At 31.0% G+C, this 21,446-nt stretch overlaps 1 protein-coding gene across 2 annotated transcripts; it reads left to right on the top strand.

Moving 5' to 3' along the window:
• The first annotated feature begins 2,301 nt into the window (after positions 1–2,301).
• LOC129911867 (uncharacterized) lies at positions 2,302–20,670 on the top strand. 2 transcript variants are annotated; one of them, XM_055989849.1, is made up of 3 exons: positions 2,302–3,014; positions 20,098–20,244; positions 20,305–20,670. In XM_055989849.1, the coding sequence occupies exons 1-3, from the start codon at positions 3,002–3,004 to the stop codon at positions 20,316–20,318; spliced, it is 174 nt and encodes a 57-aa protein (XP_055845824.1). In that variant the 5' UTR covers positions 2,302–3,001; the 3' UTR covers positions 20,319–20,670. The 2 variants fall into 2 exon arrangements, with proteins under 2 accessions (XP_055845824.1, XP_055845823.1); XM_055989848.1 differs by lacking the exon at positions 2,302–3,014 and having other exon boundaries at positions 19,539–20,244; positions 20,305–20,655.
• The last annotated feature ends 776 nt before the right edge of the window (positions 20,671–21,446 follow it).

Below are 21,446 nucleotides of genomic sequence, written 5' to 3'. Positions count from 1 at the left end.
CTGGTGGCTATTCGGGGGGCAACAGATCTCCACTGGTGTTTTGAGGTTTTTCGCAAGTTCCTTGATTTAACATTGTGTAGCTTGTAGTTAGTCTACCGTTATGTGTGATATACCAAATGAAAGGTAATTGTATCAGGATGCTCATAAAAGTTTAATAAAATTTCTATCTTCTCTTCGTCAAAAGTTATAACCTGTTGAATTCTAAAATTTTATTTTACCGTTTTCTCAAAATTGTGTTTACGAAAATGCACACATTAAATCGTGGTCATGGTCTATCATTACACCATATACTTTATTCCTGTATATATTAAAGAAAAAAAGATAAAAATAAAAAAAACGACGAAAATTGGTTAAAAACGGTCAAAAAACGTGTTTTTTAAAAACTGTTTCTTCCGTTATTCAGTCAAAACTCAGTAAACGATTCCAAGTTTTTGCACATGTATGCATAAGACCAAAACCTACATGTCATATACTGCCGTGCTAAGCAAAAAGGGCGCATATCCATTTTTGTAGTTTTGAGATAAATGCATTTTACTGACAAGGGAAAAGGTTGAGAATTGTAAGTGCGCTCAATTTCAAAAATTATTTTAAGAAACTTGTAGTATGAAAATTATAATTTTTAGTTTAGACAGTAATTATATATTGTTCAAGCTTCCCAAATGCGTATCTAATTTTTTTGTTTTATTTTTAGAGTTAGTAATAGATTCATTTTTCTATTGAGGAATACAGCGGAGTAATATTGTTGAGCTCATCTTCATTGACTATTTTGAGCCACTTGGAATTGGGAATGCGCTGTTTTTTGTTTACATATAAATAAGGGATGGTTTCAGGATGTCAAATATGCCATTAACTCAATTTTGGATTTTTGGCTCATGCGCCCTTTTTGCTTAGTACGGCAGTATAAGCTTGAGATTTTTTGAACACTCCAAAAAAAGCTAAAAATCAAAAACTACCCAAAAATACCCCTAAAAAACAAGGTGTTTTTCAAAAATTCATATTTCGAAACACAGAGTGTTGGAAAAAAATCCGTTTTAGACGCCTAATTTTTTTTCCCCAATATTTCACCTGGCACCTTTAGAATTGTCAAAAAAAATTTTCCCTACCTAAAATCATCATTTTGTCATAGACCCAACACGTGTACAACGTTCAAACAAAACGTTATAGCTTAGTTTCAAATTTTTTTTAGAATTTTTTCTTAAATGCAGATATTCTTAAATTAGTTTTATCTATCTATAGCAAAAAAAAAACAACTCTCTACAACTTCGCGTTTAGATTTTAGCCTAAATTTCATCTTTACGTTTTACCACTATTTACCCTATTAAAATAACTTTAGGTTATTATCTTTCAAATAAGCTTTAGAAGATTTTTGTATCTCTAATAGTTTATTTTTAATTTTTAATTGAAATTTTTCCGCACTGCGAAAGTGCGAGAGCGGAACGGGAGAAAATGGCGTCACTTTTTTATGGTGGCTGCCATGATTCATCGATTTATAAGACGTTATCACGTCAAAAGGTACCATATTGAATTAATTGTAAAGTTACACAGCCTCTAACAAAGTTACAAGCAAGATGGTGATACTGAAAACTTATTAGTTACATTATGATTAGTAGTTCAAAATAGAACACACTTTTTTACGATACTGAATCAAAATTATGTAAATGTTTCAGTTAGCTTTTTTTTCAGTAAGACTTTATAATTATTTTATTATCAAAATATTTGTTTTTATTATATATTTTTTGTTATGTTTTGAAAATGCAACATTACTATTTAGACTATAATGTTTATTCGATTTTAAACATTTCCATCAAATTAACATTGAAGACAATCATATACATAAATCTACGCATGCGACTGACGTAGACATTTCTTTCTCATTTGGAGAGTTGATGAATTTATTTGAGTTATTTTTTTTTTTTATTATTATTGTTTTGCAAGACGACCTTTGATAAATATTTGAATGAAATCAATATATTTATTTTTTATGAGCAAAAACCATTCATGCAAATTTCACAAGAAAACAAATTAATCAAAAGAATTTTCTGCAAGATCCTATTTCAAACTTTGCTACAAAAAAAGGAGATCAGAAATTCTCTTTGATGTCATTTCTTGAGATCTTAACTGAAAATTTTCATATGGCTAATATTTTTGGCAATTAATTCCAAGAAGTTCAATTTTTCTGCAGGCCATTTTTTATGAGTTATGACAGATTGACGAAACACAAAAAAAAAAACTTTTCATTTACAAAAAAAAACACAACAATTAAAAAACTTATTTATTTGCAACTAAAAACTATTTTTTGTTTTGTTTTGTTAAATAAATTATGACCATATCCATGAGCCATCTGGAGCAAGAGTCGTAGTTGTTGTTGTTCTGCATCTTCCTCTAAAATCCAGTCTACACCTTTGCACTGAGTCTAAGAGAATTCTATTTGCAATAATAGTGTTATTCGATTTGTAAGAAACTACTGCAAATGCCATTGAAAACCGAATTAAACTGACACAATTCCAAATGAGCAACACGAATATTAAATACTTTAAAGGCATTATTTTTTGTTTTTCCAACTTTATGCAATACCGTGCTAAAAGTCTTAAATTATCAATTTTGTATACTTGTTATTCGATGGTATTGTCATTGTTTACTGATTGGGTTTTTTAGTCACATATGGCTTGACTAAGAAAGTTGTATAGTTCCATTATCACATTATCATATGGCAAAGGTTAAGTTCTAATTACCATATACACACCCCGATGCACTGGTAGACACTATCGCTTTATTGGTTTTCGTTTTTTATTAAATTTTCTGTTATATTTTGGTCTTTCAGTGTGACATTTGCCAGTGTGATCTTCTTTTTTACATGGAACTTCTAGAATTTGTAGAGTTTGTAGTTTTCTTCTCCAGTTTCCAAGGGATTCTAGATCGTTGGTTGGCATTGCCAGAAGGGCTTCAAATATGTTCATTATCACAAGTATTCCAATAACTGTTCGAATTTTTAAAACTGAAGATGCCATTTTATGGTGAGTTTTGATAACAAGTCGTGTTTTATGAATATTTTTACTAAATTTTTTGAACTTGGATCCTCCCACGTTAAACAGTTAAATGACTTTCGTTGAATAAAATATCATTTAATAAGAGGACGGGTTTTTAAATGAAATGCTGCGAAATTGATTTAACTTGAACCGAACAAAAAAAAATAGTGATTTGAATGTGAGAATTTAGAAATTTGCAAAGATCTTATCTCGAATAGTATCTGGGGAATTACAGATTTTTGTTTTGGTTTTCACCAGCTGATTGTAGCTTCAATTCGCAGAATTCTAAATCGTTATCAATCGTTAACTCTTCTTGTTAAATAGTAAATAATTGTTGTTTCATAATTAATTGTTTTCTTGACAAATTGAAGTTTGTTTGTAATAAAGTGGAGATTATAGGTATTTTACTTATAGGTTTTTAAATATCGACGTTGGAATTAGATCAAGCACTTAAAAATAATCTGGAGAAATATTATCAGTGAAATTAGGACAGGTTGGGTTTTTGTTCCTCCGGGTTTCCTTGGAATTAAATTTCAGGACTAGTTTTATTTGCAGGGAAAAGAATATGAAAAGAAAAGATCCTAAAAGTAAAAAAATTTTGGGTTTACTGAAGAAACCTTGTCCCAAATTCAGCTGACTTGTTTTGACTGATTTAAGAAAAATTACAAAAATTGATAAGAAAATAAAAAAAGTGTTATTATGTTTAATAATTTATTATTATGTACCTATAAAATTATTTTACATAATATTTTTTGAAGGTTTTTGATGGACAATACTGTCAACCCTGACCTATACCAAGTCAAAAAAATCTTATTCTGCCGTTTTTAAGCCCATTTAAGTTCTTTTTTTTTCTTTTGAAAATAGCTTTTCAAATTTAACAAAGCAGTTTGATTAAATATAAACCCAATACAGTTAAGATAATTTCTTATGGGATCGGGTCAAAATTCTGTCTTCAAAATTCTGCTTTTTTAACGAAAATTCTGTTTTTCAAAATTCTGTTTTTTCTTCTATTCTGCTTTTCAAAATTCTGCTTTTTAAAATTCTGCTTTTCAAAATTCTGCCATTATTATACTTAACCAAAAAAATTCTGCCAATTCTGTTTTTTTTTTTTATAGAATATGCGTTGACTAAAGAAAAATACACCTCATTAATGTAATTCAACATTGGTACTTTCCTAAAGTTTTTGTTTTAGTGTCGCAAATATTTTTTAAAATGCATAGACTGATTTTCTTTGAATAAATTCTATAAATTATTGGAACCGATGTTGTTTGATACAAAATATTCCTTTTCTTATTAAAATTTTTGAATATTCATCTTTATTTAATAAATTTTGAATTATTTTCGGAAATTTTTAGTATTAAAAACCTTTTCTTAATATTTTCAAATTTATTCATTTTTAAAACAAAAATAAATATGCATTCAAAGAATGACAAATTACTAAGGTAAGAAATCAAGGTAAGCAGATCATTTTTCAAGGGTTTGGAAAATGTTAAAAAGCGCGCTTTAAAAGCGCGCGCTTTTTAACATTTTCCAAACCCTTTTTTAATTTTTTGCAGAATTTTGAAAAACAGAATTATGAAAAGCAGAATTTTGAAAAACAGAATTTTGAAAACAGAATTTCGAAAATCAGAATTTTGAAAGCAGAATTTTGTAAAGCAGAATTTTGACAAAAGAATTTTGACCCCGGCAGAATTTTGACCCCAACCCCATCTTATTGGTGGGAAGACCAAGGTTTTTATCATATAAAGATGGATGAATGAGAAAAAGCTTATTTCTTAATTGGGTTGTTGCTGATCTAAAAAAGATGCCCAAAGAATGTATTATTTTTATTTAAAACATACATAATTAACTTTGAAGTATTTTTTCCCAAAAAAAAATCAATCCATCAAATAATTGATGTGTTTAAATATGTCCCTAACGGAAAAGAATTAAACTTTAAAATAAGGTAATCTCCATTTCAAATTCCATCTTCCAACAGTAAGATTTTTTCTTAAAATAAATTTATTCCGCTTAAACTTTGTTCAATTTATAATGAACTTCATATTTCATTTTGAATAGAATTTTCATCTCAAAAAACCCGACTGAAAATGGAAATATTCCATATTAGTGCTATGTACATGCTTATTAATATTAAAATATTTTCTTAAAAAATCAATTGTGGAAATCTTCTTAATGTTTGAATCGTATTTGAAAGGCAGAAAACAATTTATGCGTGTGAATGATGTGTTATCAGATGTAATTGAGATCACCTCAGGAGTACCACAAGGGAGACACTTGGGACCCCTTCTATTCTTGTTGCTGATTAATGCTATTCCTCATTTCCTAAAAAAACACTTTTTGCTTGATGTTCTCGAACGACATTAAATTTTTTCGTTTTATCAAATCATTAAATGATTGCGTTATTCTCCAAAGCGACCTGCAGTCCTGGTCTGAATGGTGCTCAGGCAATCAACTGTTTATAAATGTAGCCAAATGCCATTCTCTATCTTTTTCAAGGAGCTTTTTACCTTTTATTTTTCAATACGCTATCGAAGGCACGAAACTTTCAATTTTAAAGGAAAAGAAAGATCTCAGTGTCATCTTTCATTTTAAGAGAATTGAAAATATACAAAAAAAAAAAAAATTTCTCATATTGCAGTTCATCGTCTAAATTGGAACATCCGTATCCCAACAAGATGTCCGCTTCTTGGCCTTCAAACTCTTGTTGTTCGACGTAAATACTTTTCAATCATATTTTTTACGCACTGCCCCTTTTAATAGCAATTTTCTTTTGTCCCTGGTAAGTGTATATCCACCATCAAGACATCTTCGATCGCGTTTTCTTTTTTATGAACCTCAAAATCGTGTAAATTATGGTCTAAATGAACTCTTAATCCGGTGCATTAGAGAAGCCAATTTAATTTGTATTCTTGTTGATTTTTTTTCCCAACAAAGCCGAGATTCTTTTAAAAAAACTCACCGTGTTTGTTAAATAATCCGTGCCTACCCGCAGGAGAAACCTCTCAGCACACACACCAACTCAGATCAACAGGCGATCAGCCATTGTGTGTGTTTTCTTTTGTTTTGTATCCTCATCCCACACCCAAGTTGAGTCAGTCGAAAAATATCGCCGAATAAACAGGACGCATGGTCCCACTAGAAAAGTTTGTTTTGTGTTTCATTTAATTTGGTTAATCAGAATACATAAATATACAGTCCACTCAACTTTATTATTTTTACAAGGTCCTTCGACGCCGAAATCGACACCAAGTGACCTACCTTAAATTATTTGCATAAATACATAAACGTAAAAAAAAAAACTTTATTAAAAAAGACCTTAGAATATCGGTACATGGTGTTTGTGTTGTGAGTTTATTTTTGTTTAAAGTCAAATCAATCAGATGAAAATACATAAAGCTAGTAAGTGATATTCAAATCAAATAAATATCAGCTACAATTTACAATTTATAAATCGAAATACGGCAATAATCTCGCCTTTTTCCCTTACAAAAAATACTTACATATAAATGGTCAGGGATCTATCTTGAGATACTCTCCTGTATATACCTACAAAGATCTTGAAAACTTTAACATTTCACATATAATACTTCAATAGAATAGAAACAAGTGTGTGTGCTCTATTTACTATTCTACAAAGTCACCACAGCTATTGCAGGTCATAAATTATTTCTATTGCACATACATATGTAATAGTAGTAGGTATCTAACCCTTTCAGATCGCCTACGTGACTGATATTGTATTCATCTCATCTTCGTCTCGTTTATTTTTTGTATGTTTGTTTTGTTATTGTGCGCAGCTGTGGTTCTATCTTGGAAAAGATTTTCGTACTTTGTAAATTCCGATGGATCTTGTTAAGTCATGTTTTTGGGATGGGTTTTGTTTTCTTTTTTTTTTTTATTTTATTATTTTTTGTTTTCAGATTTGTTGTTGTAATTAACTACTCAACTGCGATGCAAATGTGAATCTTTATGGTTGTTTTGGCACACTGTATTTGTTTTTGTCATAGGAGAGGTACCCACTTGTATGTATGCCTAGATACATCCTTTCGTCGTGTGCCGTTAAATTATACAATGAGATGATCCTCACTCTTTCTATTTTATGACAAAAGTGTAAGGCATCAAAGTATCTTACTGACGCATAGATAATGAAGACACCTACCTTATGTACCTACATACGATGATAAAATTTATTTGCATTCTTCAAAAGTGGTTCTAAATCAGAATTGATTTTAGCTTTCGAATTTAACAATTAATTTGCAACTATGTTCCCACCTACCTATTATTCACATAATAATATTGATTCATTCTTACAATCAACACTCCAATCAGTGTTTTCATCTACGCATTAAGTTGTATTTAGGTATGCGGCTTGTCTTTTGTTATGTATTTTGTTTTTATGTCTTGGCGCCTGTTAACAGCAAGTTTTTAAAGAACATCAATTTGTTCGTAGAAAATTTTTCATTTTGAGACGACTGAATCAATTTTTTGATTCATGTATGACATACATAGCTACAGGTATTGACCATTTGAATAACATGTTTATTGAAGTTATCCCTTTGCGTATGTGGTATTTATTGCACCATATACTTACTGAAATGATCGGCATCCAGTTAGCCTACCTACTTACACTTGTTTGTTGTTTTGTTTTCTTGTTTTGAGGTTTGTTGTCGTCGATCCCTTTTCTTTTGTGGTGCAGCTGCTGAAGTAGAATATCCCGTTAGGTCATCTTTATTGTTTCCTTTTTTTTATTTTTATTTATAGGCATGTAACAAAGAATTTGGTTTTCGTCGTCGCGTGCCACTCGAATATATACAAATTTATGTAGGTATAGGTAGATTATCCTTTTTCTTTGTTGGAATTTACAGTCAAGGAATTTGTATTTTTCAGTGCATGGTTTCTTTGTGCGAATGCGAAGTTGATGTATGTAGTTATATCGTGGTACGACGCGATGCTTGAGCTATTAGAATTTCATTAGATGGTGTTGGTATCATATTCTCGTAGTTCGTGTTCATAGCTGCCTACTACTCAAACGCCTGATGGTTTTATTGCTATTTGCGTTTGGCTCCATCCATCTTTCTTTGAAGATGAGTCTTATTAGGATATGGGTATATGGTGGTATGTATAGCACGACACACATACCTATCAAACGATGTTTGCATAGATTTATATTTGCAATTATCTTTTTCAAAGTCAATGTATGTACCTACTTATATGTCGCGACCAATCTTTTCTTTCTTAGGGTTTGTTATTGTTGCCCTGATGCTCTGGTTTAGTGCAGCTGTTGAAAATAGAAAATCCCGTTAGGTCGTTTTCATTGTCCTTTTTGTATGTAGCAAAGAGTTTTGTTTTTCAAGTGGATTAGGTACCTAACTACATTTTTTCTCGTGTAGGTAGATATACAATCGGTCTATAACCCTTTTTAATTTTGGGTTCAGGCTGGGAATTTGTTGCAGAGAGATTTTTTTTTATGATGGGTGGGATCACAATCGTTGATCGTCGCACCACCCGAAGCGATTAGAAATTATTATTGCTGTGTTATTTGAACTTTATTTTCGCGCTGCTTTAGTAATTATCAGAAATATTGTTTCTTTCTGCGTTGAGTCTGAGGTTCAGATGTGCTGTTGAATTGAATTGTTTTGTTTTCTTGAGATGATCGATAGGATAATCATCCAACTACTTGTTTGATTCGGCGTGAGGTTTTTTGTTGTTGTTTTATTTGTTTGTGGTAATAGTTCCATTACTTATTATGTTGTTTTCTATTTGGGAGATTTAAAGTGAGATTTATGAATCTGATAACTGAATGGGTGATTATTGAGGCAATCAATAAAAAGTGTAAATTGCAAGAGCAATTATAGATATATTAATAAAATTGCTGAATTAATAATGCATTTTTATTTACAAAACGTTGGGTGTTAAAACAACATATAAAATACATTTATTTTTGTAAAAATCTCCTTTAATAAAGATATTTAAAAAAAATTAAGCTAGTTACAACTCTCAGCACTACCTCTAAACCAATTTTAAAGCTTAAATTGTCGATGCAGCTTCGTCGTCAAAAGTACAGAGTTTTTTGTCTCTCCTGCAAAAAAAAAAAAAAAAAAAAAACATTTGCCATCAAATTTGTGCGAAGTGTATTTTATCATCTCCCATCCTAATTATGAAACAAACATAGAAAAGGATAGCAATGTTTGTAAGGCTCCATTATAAATTATGGTGATGGTGGCGCTCTGTTATTTTCTTTTTGTGTTTTGTCAATCATGTATGGGTTGCGTCTCATTTAGTTAGGATATTGCCGTAGGTACTTAGGTACGTATGTACATATTATGTATCTCGATCGGATGTGTAAGCGATTGACATGCGGTAGCTGGGGCAATTGGCAATATCCTCACATACTTGTTGTTTCTTTTGAATTAATTTTTTGTTGTTGTTTATCTGCCTCCTTTTGGGTCGAATTGAGACGAAGATGGTAGGTGCAACTGGGAAAAGCTCATTGTCTTCATATGAGATATCAAATGATTTCAGTGATTATGGCAACATATCTTTAATTTTGTTGTGAGGTTCATAAAGAAATAGTCGTTCGTTATTTCTTATTAGAATTAGAATTGTTGCAATTTTCTGCAGTTACCTAATCAGTGGAATAAGGTTGGTAATGACAATAAGTACCTATATGCCTATAAAGCTTTGACAACATGGCATCGCATGCATATTGTTTTGCTCAAATTCACATATGTACATACAAAGTTATAATAGAATTGAATAAGTTATGCTCAATGCAATTACTTATACATACAATTAAAGGACTATTACAAATAATAAGTCAACAAACAAAAAAAAAAGTTCATTCTGTAACTGGGAGATAAATTGCAAATGCCACTTCAAAATTTAAGAATTCGGATACCTAAATCCGTACTGTGGTGACAACCGATAAATTTGTATTCATTATAAAAAAAAATAATTTTGAGCTTTTCAAAAGGATACCTACAATGAAAACTTTAGCCATTTAGCAACTTTTCAAAATTTACAGAAAAGGTTGAATGAAACTGCATCTGCGATAAATTGTTTAATTATTATTTAAATAACAAAGCAATCGCTCTAAACATCCAATGAAATAGGTCTCATTGCAATAACTAAAAAAAAAATGGGTCGGTATACTTTAGCGAAATCATACGATTGTTCTGATATTTTGAGCGAAAGCAACAAAACATGCAAGCTTGCTTCCTATATGAATATATTTCTCATCTTAATTTAGAAAGTAGGATTTTTTATGAACGGTAAAAATCACATTAGTCTAGCTATATTACATAGTACCTATGTCTAAATACCTATAAGATGGATTTTTCACTTAAAGCTTATTATCTTGCAAATTTCAATGCGTGTTCACAGAAAACACATTTTGCAGAAAGGTTATTGCCCACAAAGAACGACCCTTATCCTTTCTTAATTTTGACAGTGCGTTCTTACAAACGCACATTCTTGCAGATAAAATGTTGCCGATGCATCGTAACCTTTTAAAATTTTATATTCTGAATGCGCTTTAACAGAAAAGGCACATTCTTGAAGAAAGGTTATTGCCCACAAAGGGTGACATTTAAACTTTTATTTTGAGTGTGCGTTCTTACAAAACGCACATTCTTTCAGGAAAGCAGATTGCCTACGAAGGGCATCCTTTTCACAATTCGATTTTGAGTGTGCGTTCGCAGGGTGAATCATTTGTTCTTGAGACAAAATTCATCCCAGCGTACATTCTTCCAAAAAGGGAAAGCAGATTACCTTCGAAGGGCATCCTTTTCACAATTCGAATTATAGTGTGCGTTCGCAGGGTGAATCATTTGTTCTTGAGACAAAATTCATCCCAGCGTACATTCTTCCAAAAAAAGGAAAGCAGATTGCCTTCGAAGGGCATAATTTTCACAATTCGATTTTGAGTGTGCGTTCGCAGGGTGAATCATTTGTTCTTGAGACAAAATTCATCCCAGCGTACATTCTTCCAAAAAAAGGAAAGCAGATTGCCTTCGAAGGGCATCCTTTTCACAATCCGATTTTGAGTGTGCGTTCGCAGGGTGAATCATTTGTTCTTGAGACAAAATTCATCCCAGCGTACATTCTTCCAAAAAGGGAAAGCAGATTGCCTTCGAAGGGCATCCTTTTCACAATCCGATTTTGAGTGTGCGTTCGCAGGGTGAATCATTTGTTCTTGAGACAAAATTCATCCCAGCGTACATTCTTCCAAAAAAGGAAAGCAGATTGCCTTCGAAGGGCATCCTTTTCACAATTCGATTTTGAGTGTGCGTTCGCAGGGTGAATCATTTGTTCTTGTGACAAAATTCATCCCAGCGTACATTTTTCCAAAAAAAGGAAAGCAGATTGCCTTCGAAGGGCATCCTTTTCACAATTCGATTTTGAGTGTGCGTTCGCAGGGTGAATCATTTGTTCTTGAGACAAAATTCATCCCAGCGTACATTCTTCCAAAAAAGGAAAGCAGATTGCCTTCGAAGGGCATCCTTTTCACAATCCGATTTTGAGTGTGCGTTCGCAGGGTGAATCATTTGTTCTTGAGACAAAATTCATCCCAGCGTACATTCTTCCAAAAAGGGAAAGCAGATTGCCTTCGAAGGGCATCCTTTTCACAATTCGAATTATAGTGTGCGTTCGCAGGGTGAATCATTTGTTCTTGAGACAAAATTCATCCAAGCGTACATTCTTCCAGAAAAGCAGTTACCAACAAAGGGTAACCCTTTCACGTTTTCACTTGAGTGTACGTTCGCAGGGTTAATAATTGGTTCAGGAGACAAATTCATCCCGGCGTACATTCTAACATGAAACCAAGATGAAGCATTTGTTAAAAATTTTAAATTTAATCCAAAAACATCAGTTGAAATCAAATGTTCACCAATACAAAACACCTCAAAAACATAGTACATAATAAAAAATGAGTCTTCCATTAACTGCTCCAGAAACGGCAGCTATATCAGATCAATCACATTTTATATCCAATAAACAAAAAAAGGGTTTAGCAATTGAATAATAATAAATTAAAAAAAAAAAAAAAAATACAAAGTTTTTCATTCACTTTCAAAGCAGATTCATAAAACAAGCTCAATAAATAAACTTAAGAAAACTATGCAAAATCAAGTCATAGAAAAATTTTCAAAGAGTATCATGCAGAACAAAACTGCTAGTACATTTAATCTACATAATACCTTTTTCCGAAATTAGTATATGCAAAAAATTGAACAACCAGGAATTGCTTATAAACCTTCTTACCTTTAAACCTTTTATTTTGAGTGTGCGTTCTTACAAAACGCACGTTCTTTCAGGAAAGCAGATTGCCTACGAAGGGCATCCCTTTCACAGTTCGATTTTGAGTGTGCGTTCGCAGGGTGAATCATTTGTTCTTGAGACAAAATTCATCCCAGCTTGCATTCTTCCAGAAAAGCAGTTACCCACAGAGGGTAACCCTTTAACGTTACTTTCACTTTTTCACCTTCAGTGTGCTTCGCAGGTTGAATCATTTGTTCATGAGACAAAGTTCATCCGAGCGTACATTCTTGCAGGAAAGCAGATCGCCTAAATAGGGTGTCCTTTTCTCAATTCAAATTTGAGTGTGCGTTTGCAAGATGAATCATTTGTTCATGAGACAAAGTTCATCCGAGCGTACATTCTTGCAGGAAAGCAGATCGCCTACATAGGGTGTCCTTTTCAGATCAGCTATATCAGATCGATCACATTTTATATCCAATATAAAAAAAAGGTTTACCAATTGAAAAACAATAAATTGATAAAAACAAAGTTTTCATTTCCACTTGTGCAAGAAACCTGTTCAATTTGTTATTTTCAAATAACACAAATTAACCTAGAAATCAAATTCTTGTAAGCAAAGTCATAAATCAACCTCAATAAATAAACTTAAGCAAACCAAGCAAAATCAAATCATAGCCAATTTTCAAAGAGTATCATGTAGAACAAAAATGCTAGTACATTTGCATCTACATGCATCTATATTCTTTTTAACTGAATTAAATTTAAATATGATAGATTTATTGTGCAAGAGCAATAAATTTGTCTCTATTTCAACTCTGTTTCAGAAAGAAAAAAAAAAATATACCGTTTTTCAAAAATTAGTATGCAAAAAATTCAACAACCGGCAATTGCTTTAAAACCTTTAACATTTTATTTTGAGTGTGCGTTCTTCAAAACGCACATTCTTCCAGAAAAGCAGATTGTCTTCAAACGGCATCCTTTTCACAATTCGAATTTGAGTGTGCGTTTGCAGGAGGAATCATTTGTTCATGAGACAAAATTCATCACAGCGCACATTCTTGCAGAAAGGTTATTGCCTGCAAAGAATAACCTTTAAACTTTTTAATTTTGAGTGTGCGTTCTTACTTGGATCTTTAGTCTGCCAAATAGTTCACTATAAGGGGTCTATACGAGCAAAGATCCCCTCAGTCAATTAACTACATATGTATTACCCGAATCGACTTGGTTTTTTCCATTGGCATTTACAAACACTCTGGGGCGCCAATGGTTTTCCCAATGTCCTTGAGCAAATGCTATTCGGAAGAAGCCCCCAACGCATCGAAGATCAACAATCATCAAATATTAAACCGAAGGTTTAAAGTGGGCAGGATGTTAAATAATCCGTGCCTACCCGCAGGAGAAACCTCTCAGCACACACACCAACTCAGATCAACAGGCGATCAGCCATTGTGTGTGTTTTCTTTTGTTTTGTATCCTCATCCCACACCCAAGTTGAGTCAGTCGAAAAATATCGCCGAATAAACAGGACGCATGGTCCCACTAGAAAAGTTTGTTTTGTGTTTCATTTAATTTGGTTAATCAGAATACATAAATATACAGTCCACTCAACTTTATTATTTTTACAGTGTTCGTATTAAATTTGTAACCTGGGACCCAATTCGGCAAGAGTGAGTTTTTCTGTGTGAGTTTTTCTCTGCCTTGTTTTCATCAGACTTCAGCTTTTGCTGCAGTAGTTTATCATACTAATTTTCAGCAGTGAGTTAGCCTGATGGTAAAGCGCTCCACAATTTTCAAAAAATTCCAAAAACTCTTTGTAATACATGAAATTAGGGATGCAAACGATACATCGATGTTTTCAAAACATCGATGTTTTTGTGAAAAACATCGATGTATACATCGATGTTTCTCAAGCCGATACATCGCCGATACATCGACGCTAAATTTGCAAAACATCGACATCGTTCATTTTGTTACTCGTTTTTCTTTTTTTGCATATTAACAGAACTTGAACTCTCAAACTCAATCTTTTTTGTCTAGTGTTCAAAGCTTCAAAGTTTTGTCTGAGAGAGATGCAGATGATTAGGATTTTGATATATGGAAATATCAAAAATAACTCATAAAACATACAAAATAAATCGTCTTCAACGACAATCAATGCAACTATGAGTGAAACAGAAGTAGAAATGTACCTCTCATCTCCTGTTACACCAATTAAAAGTGACGCAATTTTGTTTTGGCAAGATATGAAAACTCTGTTTCCAAAACTTGCACTGGTTCAAATGGTACATCTTCCCATCGAAGTTACGTCTGTTCCAACGGAACGTTTGTTTTCGGAGGCTGGGGCAACCATCACCCAGGATAGAAACAGGCTTCTGGGCACTAGACTGCAGGGGCGTATACAGGATTTCTTCTTGGGGAGGGTCATGCCAAATTTTTTTTTTACAAAAGTTTTGATAGTAGGCATAAACTTCAAAATGTGCTATTTGAATTAAAAATTTAAAGTTTGCTCGTTTTGCATATCGAATCGAGCAGTTCCGAAGAGTTCTAAGAATAACCAAACAAAAACGTTGTGTGATTCGTTTGCTTTTGTTTAGGGTTCAACCTTAAGTCTAACCAATTAAGACCATCCTGTCCTTAAAGTACATTGTAATGTAAAGGGATAGGATTTTCATACACTTAAAAACGAAAAATATGCGTTCAAAACATACTCTTAAAAAAAAGTATGCACTTTAAATATGCTTTTAAGGCCACATGAATTTGTAAAATATCAATATTTCTTTAAAATTATAAAAAGATTTTACGTAACTTTTATGAAATCTATATACGAAACCATTCCCGAGTTCAAAGATGTAACTTTTTGGAAATATTGGGGTTTTCTTTAAAAACAATAAATAAAATTGGCGAAAATTTACTCTTAAATAATCCAATTTATCATTTGAGAGTGTTTTTTATGAGTTTGGACAACGTTGATTTGCCAGTTTTGCACAGCATTTGCTTACGTTTTTGACTTTTTTCCAATTGACTTTCAGTCACTTTTAGTCAAAAATTGTAAGCGTGAAATTTCGTTGATTTTGCCAATTTTTGCCAAAATATGCACGAAAAACATGCATTTATTTCCAAAATATGTCAAAATATGCAAAAAAAAATGCTAATAAATGCAAAATATGCAAAAATATGCACTAACGATTGATTGCCATTTTAAAGGAAATATCCTGATTCGTGTACATACTTCGTTGCCATGCTTCCGAGGTGTTCCTAAAAAAACATGCATTTGCATGGAAACCCGATCCCTAGTAATGTACAAGTCTTTCGATTCAATAATTTGCCTTTAAACAACTCTGCATTGTTTTCCGCTAGTCCAGAATTATTTTATAAGTTAAAATAAAAATCATTTTAATTTAATAACATTGGTAATTTTGTTTTAAAATTGTACGCGAATTTTTATTTTTTTTAAGACGAGGGGGTTACAGGATTCAAATAGGTACCTCTGTGAAAATAGTAAAGACAAAAAAATATTTTTGTCATAACAGAAAATATTTTAGTAGATATTTTTTCGAAATTTCAAACGCCAATACTAATTAAAGAAATGCTTTAGATCATTCACTAAGGATTTTACAATTTTCGGCTCTGATTTCGTCAGCTTTGAGGTATTTATCGGCGGTTTAAAATATAAAACATATTGAGTTATATTTATTAGATTTTCTTAAATTGATTATCGAAGGATATCTTAAGTGATCTAAGCTTGCTTAAATATTTAATTTGCCTTTAGACAAGCTTGCTTATATTCTTATCGGTTTAGTCAAAATTAAAAAAATATTTGGATTTTAAATCCATACAAAACTCTTCAACACAGCTAAACTTGTAGCCTATCAATGCCTTATATTATCGAACGAATCAAAATAATCCTAATCCACCATAGCGGTTGCTAAAAATATCCCCAAATATAGGAAAATTGTTGGTTTGAATACCGAAAAATTTGTTCACTTTTCATTTTCGTTCATGTTCTAAAACTTCGACATTTTGCAAAGCACATAACAATTTTTTGTTTATGTTTTGAGTTCTTGGGGGGGGTCATGACCCCGTGACCCCCCCCCCTGTATACGCCGTTGCTATACTGTCCAAACTTCTTTTCCTGAACTCAATTTCTGAATTACTTTCTAGCAAATAAATAAACAATGTAAATCCAATTTAAGAAATAATGAGCTCCGTTTGCTTAGAATTGATAGTATTTATATACTATAAATAAAAACGAAAATCGTATTAAGAAAATATGTTTCATTTTGTTGATAAATTTTTTTGTTTTGTGGTACCTTAAAACTGAATTCAAGTTAGGTTTTTGGGTTTTAAACAGATAAGACATACAAATTTTGTTCTTTAAATACAGTAGATCGTATTTATGTCCAACAACAAAAACATCGGAAAAACATCGATGTATCGAAGATAGAACCGATGTTTTTTTAACATCGATGCTGTAAATAAAACATCGATGTTTTCAAACATCGATGTTTTTTTTAACGATGTTGCATCCCTACATGAAATACGCATACGCTTTTGGGGGTTAAAACCATTGAAAAGGGTGTTTTCATAAATATTAAAACAGTTTTTAATAATTTTTTTTACAATTCTTAGAAAATTAAATTAAAATTATTTTTTCATTCTATTAAAGTTCTTATACTTACTATGAAAGCAAGTACGTACCTCCCAGTCATGCATTATATTTTGTGTCAATCATGTGTAAACAACCGTATTACAAAATGCACTTTTTCTCGGAAAGGTAACTGATTCATGCAAGAGAACTAACTTTTTTGTTATGGCTTTGAATAAACTAGTTAACACTGACGCAAGAAATCTGATTCATTATCTTTTCTTCATAGTGTCATCTTGATTGTGTCTTATTGTTTAATAATACCTAATACTGATTAATCTTAAAATCCATAAAATTATTTTGTATCTTATTGTAAAACCAAACAAAATTCCCATTTTGAAATTTACCACTTATTTTATAGACCAGGGTCGATAGTTTTGGAAACCAAAAAAAAGCATAGTAGAATGAAACCCATTGGAAAAGGAGGTGAATATGATGAAAATTAAATTAAAAATAAATTACGGGCGAGCCGAGTTCGGGAAGTGGGTGGGTTGAGTTTTTAATGGCTAAAAATGGTATATCTCGATTTCCAGCAAAACTACAAATCCTATAGAAAAAAGTTCTATAGCAAAGTTGTAGGTAATAAAAAGATCTACAACTTTTGTATTAACAATTTTTTCACATAACCTCAAAATTTATGTGAAAATTTCAAAAAACCGAGTTTTTGGTTTTTTATTTTTATCTTTTTCAAAAACAAAAATTTTTCTACGAAATTTGGTGAAAACTTACCTTATTATGTCCCAAATACACTGTAATTTATTTGATTTAAAATATTAATTTGTTCACCTTATTTTGAATTAGTTTTTTTTTTTATTTCTTTAAATATTTTGAAAGATCTTTGAGTTTTTGAAATTCATGAATTAAATAAATAAATAAAAATGTGTGATACGACACTTTATAAAAGAGCAAGGCCAACTTATCAACCATTTTTTTCACTTCATAGTCACCATTCTTGTGTGCGTATAATTAAATTTGCAAGAATGGAAGGGACCTACAATTTAGCGCCGAGTCCGAACGGTTTAGCAGCAACTTCACTAGCATTACAGGCTAAACATCATCCTTCTTTTAAAACTAAACCGTGTTCGCGTTTACTCTTCTCTAAAAATACTTAAAATAAATCGCCAAAGATTGAATCTAGAGCGTTCACGGTGGTGTATGTGTAACATTTATTTAAAGTAATTTTACTTTGGTTTCCAAGAAAATTATTTGCTTTCATTTAATAAAAATGCACTGTTACCACACAAACCTCTGCATTGCTTACCTATATTTTTTTTTTACTTTTTTGCACCTATAGAAAATATTGTATATTCAAATTATACGAACGTTGGGGGGTACAAATCATAAACATACAATATGTCGTAGTCCTCTGCCCTGTTCTTTCAAATTCCATTTTGTTGGAGATTGAAGTTGTCTATATACAGCAAATACGTAGTAAATTTAAAATTTAAACATTTCACGTCTTAGTTCCATCTCCTTAAAGTAATTCATTGCATTTTTTATCAAATTATAAAAAAACATACATTTTCTTATACTTCTTACTGCGTGGTTTCGTTTCTAAAATGATTTTTATCACAAAAATACCTTTAACAAAATTGATTTTGATGAAATTATTTCACCATTAACTTTAATTATTGTATATTTTGTCGATTCATGGGAAAAAATCGATATGATAGTTTTGCTTGTCTAATTTCATTAGTTTTCTACATATTTTCATAATGTTTTAGATAAATTAATTATAGACTTCTCATTAAATGTAAGATAACTTTTTTCATCAAGATTAAATAATTTTGATTTTACTTTATCAGATTTAAAGAAATACCTCAAATCATTTGTGTTGCAATTTAAAATGCAATAAAACACAGACTTATACTAAAATACTATTTTCTTTATAAAATATTATTTTCTGTACTTAAGATCTCTTAAATTTAAAAAATTAATAGAAAATGAAAAAAATTACATTAAATATACCGAATTAATTGTGAAATATTTCTGAAGCATGTCACTTAGATACAATATAGCAACAAGTTTTTCGTTTTTATTTCTGTGAAATCAGATAATTTTTGAATACTGTGAACTTTGTTTTTAATATGTTAAACTATAATTAAAAAAAAAAAAAAAAAACATAAACGGATATTGGCCTCCAAAAAATATCTGATTTCGGAAGAATTGTTTTTTTATCTAATTGATATTTTGAGAAAAGATATGACTACTTTGCAAAACAGAGACCTTTGATATTCGTTGTCTTGTAAGATCATGAGTCTTTAAAGATACAAATAATGGCCTTATCTCGGTATTTGACACATTATTGAAAGGTATTTAGTTCCAAAGATCAAGAAGATCCGATAGCCAAGATTTGTGGCCATTTTTATGGATAGATTATCTATTAATGGCTTACTAGAGTCTAGACCATGGTTCTGATTGTAAATGACCTTCAAATCGTTTCCACTTAAGTAAAAAGCTATATTTACAAACCTACTAGTTTTCTAATAAAAAAATATAAATCCAACAATTTTGTTTCACCAAAAACCATGGGCGTTATTATATCTTGACATATGAATCCATTTAATATCGTTGTAGCTGATTTATCAGTTACAAACAATCGTTACTTATAAAACCATCATCATTATCATACAGTATAACGAAAATTCAACAAAATCCAATCTTATCAAACTAAAATTGATAAGAGATCTTATAATCATAATGATCCATAACTAACAAGCCTTCTAACTTTTAGTTAATTAATTTTTTGTTCCTACTTATACTAGCGGTACCTTTTTTAAAAGATAAAACTTGGCTATCTTTAGATAGGCCATAATCAATTGGGAGAAACCATCGTCATTATTAGCCTCAATCGAAAAAAAAGAGAGGAAGCTATATAATAAAGTTCCTATTTCGAAAAAGAAGTCTCCATAATTCTGTTATCTTGGCCATTTTTACTAAAAAGGCTTTGAGTGTAGAGATAGCCATTCAGTTGATAAAAATTGTTAGAACTTGTAAGAAGAAGCTTATTTAAGTGCTTCTGTTTTTTTTTTTTGAAAAATTATTTATTAAAATTAAAAATACAAAACTGGAAAATCCAAGAAATGGCTTCTTTGACTTTTAAGATTTTAGTGATTGTTTGTATTTTAAACACTTTTGGATTACTTTTATTTGAACCATGTGAAGGCCGACGGGTTATTTTCTACGTCGAACAGGAATCAAACGTTGACCGTGGTCAGATATTGAGCAGTAATAAAAGGGAAAAACCATGTCCAAAGTGTCAGAAGAGGGATCATCGTGGATCCTGCAGAAGAATGGTGACTTTTAACAAAAGTATGTTGTGAAAATCTTCTTTAAGAAAAAACAAATTAAATCAATATTTTTGAATTCCAGACTCGGGTTGCTGAATAATACAACAAAAACAACAAAAAAGTGTGATATGAATCTCCAATTCCAAGCTCCAAGAGCTTATCTATAGACATCGCAACAGTGTACTAAATTTTTATAATTATTATAATTTTTTAATTTGGAGAAATATTTAGAATATAAGTTTATCGTGTGTTAATTTGCCACATTTATTTATTATCGAAATAAAATTCCTGAATTTTATTGTATCGCGATAAAATATAAATACAATTTAAGTGGAATGAAAAATAATTCATGTTTACTCAATGCAATCACTGTGTCGCGTCGTGAGTCGTCTTGTCATGTTTTAAGGTTTTGTGTTATTATTAGAAATACTTGTTGTTAAAAAAAAAAATAAATAAATAAACCATAACAGAAATATTAATCAAAATTGATCTAAAGTGGTTGACATGATTGATAACTTTATTTCCACATGTTAAAGACCTGAACATTTATGACTATTTAGCCTAAAAGTATGTTATCAATTTAAAAACAAATGATTACCTTCAGTGCATTATGCTTATTCACAGAATCTTTTAAAATCTAATCACTAACTAAATGTGAAAAAATTAAAATAGTTATAAAATAGTAGCATAAACATATGTTTTTAACAATTTCCTGAAGTTCCAGATGACATCCGAAGAATTTAATCCAAGACTTCTTGAGATCCGAACTGACACAGTTAATACAATATTACAAGAATCTAAGACGAAACCAAATCAAGACCGCATGACATTGCTGAAATCGATAAATCAATAATTTTATATGGAATGGATTAGGCAATAGCAATTTTGTAAACGCCAACTAAATTAATGACTTATTTTTGTTTTCTAGTTGAATTTTATGACGTTTATGCTATCGACATTACATTAATTAATTTTCAGAAATAATATCTTTTTCTGTGTACAAGATAATAGATTTGAATGGAAATTGATACGAAACCACGAATATTAACTTGAGAACAATTGAATCATTTATTTGCAAAACATGATAAGTCCATGATTTTAAATTTTTCAGGAGAAGAAAAAAACGTTCTATTTTCTTTTGATATGCGTAGAAAAATTTATAAAAAATATATTCTGTAGAACTCTTGCCTAGCTACAAAATACCGTTTCGTTTTTAATTTTTGG

This window comes from Episyrphus balteatus, chromosome 2 (assembly GCF_945859705.1).
Source record: "Episyrphus balteatus chromosome 2, idEpiBalt1.1, whole genome shotgun sequence".
In the NCBI taxonomy this organism is placed as follows: Eukaryota; Metazoa; Arthropoda; class Insecta; order Diptera; family Syrphidae; genus Episyrphus; species Episyrphus balteatus.
Note: the sequence above shows the minus strand (reverse complement) of the source record. Positions and strands in the feature narration are given on the sequence as shown.